Source organism: Diorhabda carinulata, chromosome X (genome assembly GCF_026250575.1).
Source record: "Diorhabda carinulata isolate Delta chromosome X, icDioCari1.1, whole genome shotgun sequence".
NCBI classification, from domain to species: Eukaryota; Metazoa; Arthropoda; class Insecta; order Coleoptera; family Chrysomelidae; genus Diorhabda; species Diorhabda carinulata.
Window position 1 is genome coordinate 63102114 of NC_079472.1, and position 13366 is coordinate 63115479.

Here is a 13366-nt window from a genome sequence, read left to right on the forward strand (position 1 = left end):
TTGTTATAAATTTTTTCCCGAAGCTGTACTATATACTATATTGGGACACCCGGTACATTAGCCTAAATTTGCCTTATTAATATGTTATAGGGTATAAAAACATGTTCACAAACAAAATATATTTGCAGTTTTTTGTAAAATTACATTTCTAATGTAGATACTAACGTACTTAATTTATTTACAAATAATTTTTATGAATCAATTGGCATCAATATCAATAATAGCAACTCTGGAAAAGTGTCTATCTAAATTTATTAATTCGGTTATATTGGCATTAAAATAATCTTCGATTGTAACGAACTTCAATCCTCCGAAATAATCTAGAACTTCAATTTGTTCAGGAACTACTTTCGCAACATAAAACAGATGATCTGAAATGAAGTGTATTTTTAATAGTCTTGGCTAAATCTTTCGAATAAATAATGTTTCACCTTTCGGCCAGTTTTTCATGCTAGGATGTTTTTCAAATAAAGAGTTTCTCCCGAAATCGTATTCTGGTGAAGTTGCTTCGATCTGAAAATGGTTGAAACGATCAAAACATACAATATCGAAACAATTTTACGGAACATAGCAAGCACAAGCAAGCGATCAGCAAAGGAAGTGATTTGATTAGCAGCGATATGAAATTTTTTTATTTTCATGTACCCCTCCGCTCGCAAATTTGTGACGCGAGCGACTAATTACGGCAACACCGCATTATTAGCGTATTTTGTCAAAATATTTTCTAGTTCTGTGCTTGTGCTGTCAATTAAATGACAATAGATCATTTTGAGATGACGTTACGACCACCCCGCCATTTTCCTCGTGGGGCAAACACATTTTAAATAACCTGAACAGAGAGATGTTCAAAAGCGGATGTATGTAAAATGCCGGCTTTTTGTGCAATCGTGGGTTGCTCTAAAAGGGCTAACAGGGACCAAGTTCGTTTTTTTAGGTTCTCAAAATCTTACAAAAAGGAAAATAAATGATGCAATGATTCCTTTTTGAATAATGCGAAAATTTGTGCAACTTACTTTGTTACAGATAAGCAGATTTATAAAAATAATGTTTTTTTATAAAGTATTTCAAATTTGTATTTGTATTGCTTTTAAGTAAATGTAATAACTGTATATTTCGTGATTTTAAGGCACTCTTGTTCAGATTGAGGAGTCATGTAATATAAGCAAATTTTTTTCTTTGAAGATATGTTTCATTCAGTTTACTTAAAATAGATCTAGATTCATAATATTCATTCAAAATCTTGTAATTATGTATAAGCCTTCATCTGACCACCAATGCGATAGTTGGGACCTAAAATTAAATAGTTCACCAAGCCCATTATGCCTACACACTAAGTTTTTCGATAAATCACCAATACTATACGAATCTACATTGTTTATTATCCTTATTTTTTCGTCATACTGCGATTTCAGGACTTATATTGTTCTTAAATTATTAATTTTACTCCTCGATGTCCGAACAACAATGAAAACCTTGGTAAAATGATATTTATTTGCCCCACGTACGAAATGGCCGAGACATTAAAATCACATGACTTGGAATAACTTAAGTTGGAATTTTTGTAACACTATAACACTATAACACTACCACTACACCACTACTCACAATTACACTGATTGACGCGCGTTTCGATAACCAAGTTATCGTCTTCAGAGACTGAAGGTAAACAGTTTAGACCAACACTCACAATTACACTGTCTGACATGCCTTTCGATAACCAAGTTATCATATATCATAATAAAATTATTAAGAACCTGCGTATTGGAAATACTTACATCTTTATCAGTTATAGAAATTAAACACGCCTGGATCTACACTTAATTTTGCAAATTGCTTTTTTTCTATTCGAAAATTGATAAATTTTCAAAAATTTTATTACAACTTTTTCAAACTCTGAGTTATTACTGCTGAAGATTCTAATTATACTATAAAATACAAAATATATGGCGTTCCATTTGGAAGAATAGATAAAATGAAAGGTTCGAGTTTACCTGTTTACCTTGTATACACAAGAGAAATAATTAAAATATTGCATTATATTACTAAATTATATATCGAATATTTTTTTTGTATTTTCGAGTCGGCTTCGAGGCTTACAGACCGTGTTTTGCGCTTAATTTGAAGCTTAATTAAATTATATTTGATCATTTATACCCGTATGTTTAATTATTTCGGTCAAAAGAAATTACAGTTTCTAGAAAAACTAATCTTTTTCAAAATTCCGTAACTAATTGATATGAAAATTTTTAGATTGGGCTAAATTAGTCACAATTTCAATGATCTGTATAAGTACATACAAATTCCTTGGTTTTTTGAGAGATGCAAACTTACATGATACCAAAGGTTGTGACTATTCGCGCGTTTCCTTGAAAATACGGGAGACGGTCAAAAAACCGTAATTTAATTAATAGAAAATGTTATTTAAATCTGTGGTAGTATTGGATTATTCAATTTGACGTGAATTTAGATGATCAGTCGTGACAAATCGTAACAATACATCGATTACCGATTCAAATTCAATTTATGCTTTTTAAAAGGAAAATCTCTGGATATGTGCGATAATGAAAGTGATATTGAAAATTCAACCTCCCCAAATATTATAGACCAAGCCTTAAGAGCCGCAAATAAATTGTTGCAAGTAAAATCATCAAAAGTATACGAGAAATGTTGCTCTCAATATATGGACTGGAAGAACAAAAATAAGGTAAGCAGTTGTTCAGAACACGCGGTAATTGTTTATTTAGATGAGTTATCCAAAAAAAAAAAAATTAAAATCTTCAAGTGGACACGTGTGATTGTTTTTAATTATTATGATTGTTCGTAGAAAAAATAGTGTACGCATCTCGCATTTAATAAAAAGTTACATACACAACTTTATATTGTGTGAGTTTAGTGAAAAAACAGCCCTTCGTTGGTAGGGTAGATATTACGAGCATAATTAAAATTCTTACTTTAAACAATTTTCCACTCATAAGTATTTTAGCACATCTGGGATCTTGCGGGTCAAATTCTTTATTCTCGCAGTAATTAGTTTCAGCTAATGTCGCCATTATCGTAACTCTACTGTCTTTCTGAAAAATTCAATATAATATACTCCAAAAATATTAGATCCAAGGTATGGAATTCAGTAAAGGTTTGAAAATTCTGGCAGCAATAGACTACGAGGATGGTCCCAGAAATACCTTGCCTGAGCTATAGATGGCGGTGGCTGCTTGAAAAATACTACTTTATTAGAAAGTACACAATCTATACATCACATGTTTCAAGTTTGAAGACGCCATGTTGTTTAGTATTTGTTTGACAGCCATCAATAGTAAAAGTTTTAATTGCATTTGTAAGCACTGAAAAAAAATTTTTCTTCGTTATACTTTTATTTGAAACACCTTAGCTCAACCACTATAAAAGCTGGACTAGATTCTACTCTGGGTGAGACTACTCCTTCATTATTAACAGTAAAATATTGGGTAGCAGAGTTAAAACGAGGCCGTACGACCTGCCAAGACTGACAACGCAGTGGTGGTGACGATTCCAGAAATGTTGAAGAAAATCTACAAAGCGGTACTGGATGATCGTTGTTTTTGCATCATTTCATAATCATGGATGAAACTTGGGTCTATCACTCCCTACCCGAAACAAAAGACCAATCAAAACAATGGACTAAAAAGGGAGAATCGGCTCTAAAGAAGGCAAAGAACGTTCTATCTGCAAGCAAGGTCATGGCGTCGATTTTTTGGGATTATTTTCATTGACTGTATTGAAATAGGAAAAATTATCAACAGTGAGTATTATACGAGCTTATTGCAAAGTTTGAGCGAAGAGATCATGCAAAAACGGCTGCATTTGGCTTAGAAGAATTTGTTGTTTTATCAAGGCAATCCACCAGCTCAATTAAAGTTTAAATTGCTACCTCATGCACCCTATTCGCCAGATTTAGCCCCCTAGGAGTATTTCCTGTTTCTAGACATTAAAAAATGGCTCGGTAGTCAAAGATTTTCCAATAATGAAGAGGTGATGTTGGCAGTTAATGGTTATTTTGAGGAACTTGACGATTTTTATTATAAAATCGCTTGGAAAAGTGTATGGAGCTAAAAAGAGATTACGTTTAAAAAAAATATATATTTTTTTCCAAAATTTTTGTGTTTTCTTTGTTGGGTCAGATACTTCTGGGATCATTCTCGTATATAAAACTCTTAATGTTCCATAAATTTTAAAATATGTACGTGATATAATATTCAAATGAATCTATCTACAAATATCACATAATCTATGGATAACTATTAAAATATTGACAAGAAATGACCATTCTTTTTTTTATTAATTGAACAATATTGACAATACGATAGTATAATACGAGGGTTATTTGAAAATTTTCCGATCTCAATCCGAAGATATCAGCATTTATCAATATAATTATGTTAACAGATTCTTACTAAACGACAAAAATTAAGTATCTAGCTGTTATATTTATTTTGAGCTAGACACTGTGTACGAAGACTCTACAACTAGCGATGTTCACCACATGTTATTCGAAGACCATCGAATTGAGGTTAGAAGGATAGAAGAGGCTATAGACATATCAAAGGAACCCATTTGCCATGCACTGAATAAAGAATTATATGTGCGCAAGTTATCCGTAGGGAAAGATCGAATCAGCATCAGCAGCTATGATGATGTAATCACCATATTTGCTGCAATGGAGGAAGAAATGGCGGTTCTTCTTAACAGAATAGAGCAGGAGAATGGAAAGTTCAAGATGTAACAATAAACAGAAACAAACCAAAATTAATGATAGTGGATAAGTTAAAACAAGTCAACAGGATTAATTTTCCCCTATTGCTCAAAAGTTAATCACCAGATTATCATCACTATGCACGAAGAAAGTGCATTAGACACTTGGACAGAAAACAATATGGACAGGATTATAGTGATTAGAGAAGTACATGAGATGGTCTGATTAAGGACAGGCTGAAGATTGAAAAATATGGAAGGAGACACTAAAAGATGTGATAGAGACATTCCAAAGAGGCCACAACCCTCGGGACTGAGGAGACGAGTAGAGAGAGAAAGTATATGGGTTCCGCGTTTGCTAGCTTTGGGACAAAAGCCCATTTGACCGAACATTTCCCTGGCCTTACGCTATGATGATGATTTTCCCAATCTTCCCATATGGCTCAGAATTGTGGAAACTTCGAATCATTTGATATGTAGTGCTACAGACGATTATTTAGAACTGCCTGGACTGGAAGAGTTAAGTTAACCACAAGACTATTATCACTATGAATGAAGAAAGTGCACTAGCCACTTAGAAAACAATATGGACAGGTTTATAGTGATTAGAGAACTAGATGAAAAAAAAGATAATGCCGAGATGGTCTGATTAAATCAAACAAGTCATTTATAATAACGCTAGGTTGAAAATTGGACAATATGGAAGTAGACAATAAAATATGGAATAGAGACATTCCAAAGAGGCCACAACCCTCATGACTGAGGCGTTTGCTAGCTTTGGACCAAAAGCCCAATTGAATGAACATTTCCCTGGCCTTACTGGCACTATTTAAGCAAAATTGGTCGAATTTTTGACGTTGATTCATAACTTGGAGCTATCACTACACACCTAAAACGGAAAAACAATCAAGACAGTGGATTTCAAAGGACAAATTAGCTCCGAATAATGCAAAGACGATTTCATCTACCGGAAAAGTAATAGCGACTATTTTTTGAGATACTTAGTAAAGGTAAAAGAAGAGAAAAACATTTTAAGTAGTCCGCACGACCATCCTGATTATGACTAACTACTAAATACTTTGATTATTCTCGTCAGTAACTATTAATAACCAATTTTTTTTAGAAAAATTAGATAATTTACCATTTTTTCTCATTACCGAAAATGATAATGTAAACAATAACGTTACATTGATTTAGCTCTGATTTTTGAAATGTGGATTAGACCACGGATCTCAAAAGTTTGACTACTCCTGACCTATCTCGAGGAAAAAGCAACAACCATTATTTCTAAGAGTTAAAAAGGCTAAAGTAGTAAAAGGTAGAAAAAGTATAAATACTTTTCATATAACTCTCGAAGCTGAAAATTCAATTGGAATTCCAAATTAGTAAAAAAAAACATCGAATGATCATCAACGTGGGGATTTTAAGGTTGACAAATGATTGTTCGATAGATGAAATCATTCGAATAGATATTTACCATAACATCTTTGCCTGTAACGTCTAGATCGGTCATATAAAGATATGGAACACCTGTTGAATTAGTTGATGTACCATCGCTGAAGGATTTCAAACTTACGAAAGGAAAACCATTTATTGCTTCTTGAGTAGATATAGTTGCTATCGAAACCCAATCTAAAATCGAGAAAAATCAATAAAACACTACTGGTAATCTAAAAATAATTATCAGTTACTCATTTGTTGGTATATCGCTTTTTTCGAAATAAAAATTTTAATTTTTTCAACGATTTTAAGAAGTGTTACCAGTGACACAAAAAGCAAAATGGGTGTTAAATCATTTTTTAAAAATCTAGAAACATTCGAATTTGTAATTTATTATCAATAATTGATGTTTTAAGTAATATATTTCCGAATCATAAATTTAATATCGCAGTCATGTCAAAGATACGGCCCGCGGGCCTCATCCGGCCCTTAGGACATATCAATAAAGCCCGCGATCGCGTTGTGTCACAGAAAGAAGAATCATGTTTTTTAGAGTTTTTACACTTCATTCGATGATTCCTCTACGGATGTTTGGTATGATTTTTAACTTATATAATTTAATAAATAAAATGTTATAATAATTAAGTTAATTTTTTTTTATTTTCAATCTGACCCACCTACGAATATTCAAAATTTAATATTCGGCCCTCTGCAAAATTGAGTTTGACACCTCTGCGTTAGAGGCTTGTTAGAAAAACTTGAAACATTTTTGGAATTCCAAAGATCTGACAATAATTTTGAAATATTTGTCAAATAAGCGAAAACATTTACTAGATATTTATGTTTTAATTTAATAAGTTTCATCTTGGAGTATAGGAAAAAAAGATCTTTTATTTTATTAGAAAGATAGTGATAAACAAGTGTCGAAAATATCTTCCAGCAGCTCAAGACTGATCACTGCTTATATTAGACGATGGAAAATTTTCAATTACATTTGAATTATTGTAAGTTGTACTGTAGTTATCACAGAATTCTCGGAAAGTTCTTTAAGTTTATATAGTTCGCTCAAATTTAAATTTGTACTAGCTAGTAATTCCAAATCGCTAAAAGTGAGTTTTTTTATATTTGGTCTGCTTTGACATAACGAATTTTTCTGAAACTGGAATAATAATATTAGGTTCAGCAATTACACTGTGGAATATATGCACATTTAAAAACCTTATTACAAATTGTTGAATTCAATTTTTCTCAATATTCTATATATTTTCATTTTCTACATACGAGGATATATCTATTGAAACATTCTTAGTCTGTTATAGAACCAAACAAAATTTCAATGTCAAAATATTTTATTACTCACTCAACATATTCTCCTCTTAAATTGATACATTTATTACAGCGAATCTGCAACGTCTTTAGACCTTTCAAAAAAATGTTTCTTCTTGCTCTGTAAACCAGTCCTCCACAGCTTTTATTACCTCCTCGTTGGAAGAAAATTTACAACCTTTTTTCCAGTTGAGGAATGAGATGTAGTCGGACGGAGCCAAATCTGGTGAATAAGGGATTGTTCTGGTAAATCAAACCCTAAATCACGAATTTTTTGCATGGCAACATGAGATTTGTGTGGAGGGGCGTTGTCTTGCAAAATAAAACACCCTTGAATAGCTTTCCGTGTCTTTTCTCTTTATTTTTTCCCTTAGAATGCTCAGTAATGTCGAATAGCAATCCCAAAAAACTGAAGCAAGAATATTTCCAGCAGATTTTTGGACAGGAAACTTCTTAGGTCTTAGAGAACCAGAGTGTCGCTATTCCATCGATTGTTGCTTTGTTCCTGGATCGTAGAAATGTACCCAAGTCTCATCAATACTAATAGTGGTAACAATTCGGTTTAAAAATTCTACATCGTTTTCAAATCGAGCACAGATCGAACGCGATGCTTCTACCCTTGCACGGTTTTGGTCAGCATTAGAAAATTTGGGAATCTATCTTGAAGAAATTTTTCTTATGTCCAAATTAACGTGAACTATATGATAAACGCGTTCGTATGAAATATTCAGTGCTTCAGATATCCGTTTTAGCCCAATTCGATGGTCTGATAAAATCATGAAATGCATCGATATTTTCGGGGACTCACACAGAAACTGTCCTTCCCGATCGGTCATCATCTTCAATGGAAAATTTACCTCGACATTGAACACCAAGGGTATTAAGCATATCTTCGTAAATCTGCTTACCTCTTAACCCTTTTAAATACAGGTACTTGATGATGACTCGATACTCCAATTTTTCGATTTTCACAATTTCGGTGTACACTTCTGCGTCAGTTTGTTTCAAACTAATTTATTTAAAAGTTCATACGTTTTTCAGTTTCCTGATGTTTTTTCATTATTATAATCTGGCGGGGCGAAAAATAAACTTTCGATTTCGAATTTTATTATTGTTTAAATTGTTCTTTCATGATAATTAGCGGATACCATCATTGTGTAGTGTAGCAAAAATATTGGTACTTCCGCCATCCTAAGATCGGCCCTGATGAAGTTCATTGCTTAGCTTGAGATATAGCTTAAAAAACTCGGTTAAAAAATAACCAATGATTGTAAGAGGCTCTTGAAAGTTTACTCCATGTTTTATCAAATTGCTTACAGCTGAGGATCGATTGGAATTATTGATTATTTGTACCTCTACCAGAAGAATAATTCGGCGATTCATGAAATATGGTTTACTTCATTTGTAAGTATGCAGGTATCGAGATTAAACTGCTCTAATAAAAAATATTTCACAACTAAATTTACCTGTCATGTGTATGACGTATCTTGCCATAAGAGCGGCTTTCCAAGGTTGAGGAGGTACTATCGGTACCGATAGTGCATCATAACCACAAACAAAGTGAGTAAAAATGAAAAACGGCAGATAAAACATCTGAAACAAATGTCATTTTGAAACATGTGGTGTTCTAATTTAGCTAGTGTTGATTATGGTACTATTTAGAATAAAAGAGATTAGATAAAAAGCTCATGTCATAACAAAATATAGTTATTTATGATGTGAGTGTTGAAAGTGATGTTTCATTCTGTGCGGGAAATGAGTGTAGCGGATTGAGCAATTCCACGAACAAAATAAAATCACTTTTTACGCAAATGTCATACAAATAACTATAAAAATAAAAACTCTTCATGTCTTTAATCTAAATACAGGTTAGGTTAGGTTGTACGTCGTCTTTTTTGGAAACCATGATGCTTTCAAATTTCCATACAACACTCCAATTCTATAAATAGTCCAAGAGCCCCAACCAAAAAAGTAGGTTCTGAAAAAAACGTACGGTAACAGATATTTTTTTTTTAATATGTCCAGGGGTGTCCCCTGAATGTAAATTCCGTCGACATCGAAAAAAAAAAAGACTCGCCCCGTAAAATGATGCGCCACTTTTTATATTATAACAAATGTCCGTTTTTTTTGAAGTAACATTCGTAAAATTCTTTTTCTTTTAGTGATTTCGACAACAATTTCGATCAACAATCGACAAGACAGAGAAAATAAAGTGCAGACGAATATACATAGTATTTTTCAAAATTTGCAATAATAGAAACGGCTTTTCGATTTTTCGAAAACCTCAGATCCATGTTAAATTTAAAAAAATAAAAAATTCAAATTGAATACTCATCTTCATATTCTTTTATTAAAAAAGAAATCATTTTTAATATTACAATATATTATAATATACAATATAAAATAGCATAATACAATCATAACGTTAATTAATAATAATATTATTAAAAATAACAATAACAATTCTTACGATGTAGTGTAACTAAATATTTAGCAAAAACCATATTGAAAAAAGTTTGGAGCTCTATAATTAAAAATTTACGCATTATACAAAAAAAAGTTTCAAATAAAAAAGATTACAAATATTATTATCTAAAATAATGATTTCTATCATTTTTGTTGTACGATGAGCGTTTCGAGAGATATTTGATAAAATGTGTTTTTCAAGATGGCGGCTGAAGTGAAGTCCCCTCCATGACGCCCACTTGGATTTACATTCAGGGGACACTCCTGAACATATTAAAAAAATACCTGTTACTGTACGTTTTCTACAAAAAAAAACCCGGTTCTTGGTCTAAACGAGTAAAAATCCTTCACTTTCTTTTAATTAGTTTGTTTTTTTTTTGTTTATTGTCGACGCAGTAGGTTTTTATAAAAAATAGTGTGAAGTGCAAGGAGAAGACTCAGTTAATGAGAGTTAAGGGATGTTGAGGCTACACGGAGAACAGTAGAAAATCAACCTAGTACCAGCACTTGAAACGCCTAGTAGGTGTGTGAACTAGGGTGACACAAGTTCTATTTCTATTTCCATTGATGACAATATGCTGTTTGACGAGTTCAACTGCTTAATAAAGTAAATGAATGAAGAAAAAATCAACGGCTCTAGAGAGTTCAAGACTCCCGACGAGCGGTGTTGAGTTCAGTGTTTCAAATATTTTGAAACTGAGCTAGTACACTGCCTGCTTGGTTCCAATGCACTAGTGAAGACAGTTTTCACTCATATGAACAATTTCTGGACTGTAAACAAATCATAGTTTAAAGTGGAAACAACAATTAACTCCTTTGGTAAATATCAGTAGTTTCGTACAATATTTTCTCTAAGTGAGTTTTTTATTTGTAAATTTGACTCGTCCCGCAGTGGTGTTTCAAAATTATGGTCACCTTAGTGTAAACAGTTCCCTGCCTTTCCAAAAGGCTAATGTTTTATTGACACATTCTACTTGCTATGGAAAATTGATTAATCTGAATAACCCGAACATGGAAAGTCAGTTGTAAGATAAAGGACAGTTACCAGAACTCTTCGCAAACAGTGATCGATTCGAGCGGAAGGTCTTGTCGTGGACTTACGAAGGTTTAGCAAACTTCGAAATCATTCCAGATGGTTTAAATATCAACAAGGCATTTTCCGAACTACACACTGCGAAAATTACGGGGGAAAAGATCGACGAGATTGGTGGTATTGAGCTCCTATCACATCCAGCATTTATTCCGGACCTTGCACTTTTAGATTACTATTTATTCAGATCCAAGGCGAATTTCTTACGTTTTGAAACATTTTGAATTCAAAGATGTTAAAAATGACGCCGATGGAACGAAAGCTACTTTGGATACTTAGTTGAAGGTATAGAGATGAGCGAAAAGGAAAAACGATACCTAAATGAAAAAAATGCTTTCTATCGACCTGTTTATTCATTTGGCTTCAAAACGATATGAATCTAATGTAATCTTATATTTGAAAATAAGCTTTAGAATCAAATTGTACCTAACCTTGAACAACATGGTACAGTTTCCTAACAGTGATTGGAAAGCAGCAGGTTAAACCAGTTTCTCAGGTTTATTTTTAAGTTAACCGCTGCAGAAAGTTCATTATACTTCATTGCTATTCGAGGTTAGTTGTCTTATCGTACAATGGTTCCCAGGACAAACCGGAGTGAAGGAAAATGAAAAGAAGGTAGATTGAAGCAAAACGAATTATTGGGACAATCTACAGGGGCTGAGGCAGGCGGGGAGATCTGCTGGATGTATCAATCAACATTCTCTCGAATTGTGAAAAAGTACGGAACTCCAGAGCACTACACCTGAGAAATAAAACACGAAGATCTTCAGTAGCTGTAGCCATTCCACATTCTGGACTTTCCAAAAAGAAAGGAATCAACAAATCAGCTGTAAACACCGGGTTCCCCAGTATTGCAGCAAGAAAAGGGAATACCAAAGATCCTTTGGGTCGCGGTGTATATGATACCCCAATATCCACATACTTACATACAAGAATATTTGAAGAGGTTTGCAGAAAAGTCCAATCACGTATTAATATTCTACCGAAGCTAATTCCTACTGGAGTAAAACCAAAAATTTTTAAAACTTAAGAATATGGATAACTTATTTGGCAAGCATTACGACTAATAGTTGAAAATTTTTGAAGTTCTAGAATACTACAAGCGAGTAGTGGAAAAATCTTCTTTATAGTTCCGGTGACGGTGATGAAACCAAGAAAATAGTTTTTGTGAACAAATAAAATGTTAGTTTAATATATTTTCTAATTTTGTTTTTCAATAAGGGAAAAGAGAACCCGGAAAACCACCAAAGAGATGGATGGACAGCTGGCAGGTCACCTCCCAAGAACTGAGAGGACAGAGAAACCTGCAAAACTAACAGATTATGAGAACTTAAAATGAATAAGAAGAAGAAGTTTTCCAGTAATTATGTACTAAGCTTTGCTTCAGTGTTTCTCTTAGATAAAAGTTTTGTTTCTTAAAGTCTAATCCGTTTTCTACATTTTGAAACTCCCCCAAATCCATATTTTGGTAGTGAACTCCACCAAGATTTTCTCAACACCTAATTTGTGTATTTTTAATATAACACATAGGCGAAGCTAGTTTTTTGTCGATTTCTCAAAATTGTAAATAATGGACTTACGGAGATATGAAACCAGACACTCTTAGTTTCATCTTAACGATATTTTTTATTTTAACGTTACATTGTGGTTGGAAATAGTATAAGAAATTAATTCAAACAGATATTAAATACCTTACTAATTAGTGCCTATCAACTATTACTATTTATATGTGAATCTATTCTATTTTATTAAAAAAAATAAGTCATACCTCTTAGTTTATACCACTGTTGACTTCGAAAACGATTGATCTTTATTGGCATCTAGAATTAACCACATGATCGACGATTTAAACAAAGGCAAAGGTTAATATAATCAACATTGACTAGTTTTTGTCGTTATTTTTACGTTGTTTTACGAGGGGACTTCGAAAAATATTTAAGTAATATGAACATAAACGATTTAAACATCAAAAATAGAGCTAAATGGCCGTATTCAAATTTTAGTAATCATAAAATGATGTTGATTTTGAAGGTATAATAAAATGAGCTAAAATGCTTTTCACAAAATGAGTTAGATAATCTCTTTTAAGAAATTTGGTAATTATTTAGAATTGGGGCTCCGGGCAAAAATCGTTCCAAAAAATTTTTCACGCATTTGGGGTTGTTTCTGAGAGTAAAAATAGTAAATTTAAGGCGGGGAACACATATTATTTCCATTATTTTAGACATTACATCGTACAACTTACATATGATAAATCAATGAAACCTAACCTAACCTAACCATCTTGGTTAGGTTAGGTTAAGTAAGGTTACATTG

The 13366-nt window shown here is 32.7% G+C and overlaps 1 protein-coding gene across 1 annotated transcript; it reads right to left on the reverse strand.

Moving 5' to 3' along the window:
- Positions 1–104: 104 nt before the first annotated feature.
- On the reverse strand, positions 105–12915 carry LOC130900831 (protein CREG1). The gene is made up of 6 exons (XM_057811725.1): positions 12819–12915; positions 8961–9087; positions 6206–6360; positions 2952–3071; positions 432–513; positions 105–371 (listed from the first exon to the last, which is right to left on the reverse strand). Exons 2-6 carry the CDS (start codon positions 9085–9087, stop codon positions 199–201), a joined length of 657 nt encoding a protein of 218 aa, XP_057667708.1. The 5' UTR covers positions 12819–12915; the 3' UTR covers positions 105–198.
- Positions 12916–13366: the final 451 nt, after the last annotated feature.

What these genes read in the sequence shown, in the direction of transcription:
- LOC130900831 (XM_057811725.1), bottom strand. Translation starts at nt 9,087, where the DNA reads ATGTTTTATCTGCCGTTTTTCATTTTTACTCACTTTGTTTGTGGTTAT. An exon ending in TGAGTGGAAAATTGTTTAAA is followed by an intron (nt 514 to 2,951) that starts GTAAGAATTTTA and finishes AACCATTTTCAG; the next exon opens with ATCGAAGCAACTTCACCAGA. An exon ending in CATGAAAAACTGGCCGAAAG is followed by an intron (nt 372 to 431) that starts GTGAAACATTAT and finishes ACTTCATTTCAG; the next exon opens with ATCATCTGTTTTATGTTGCG.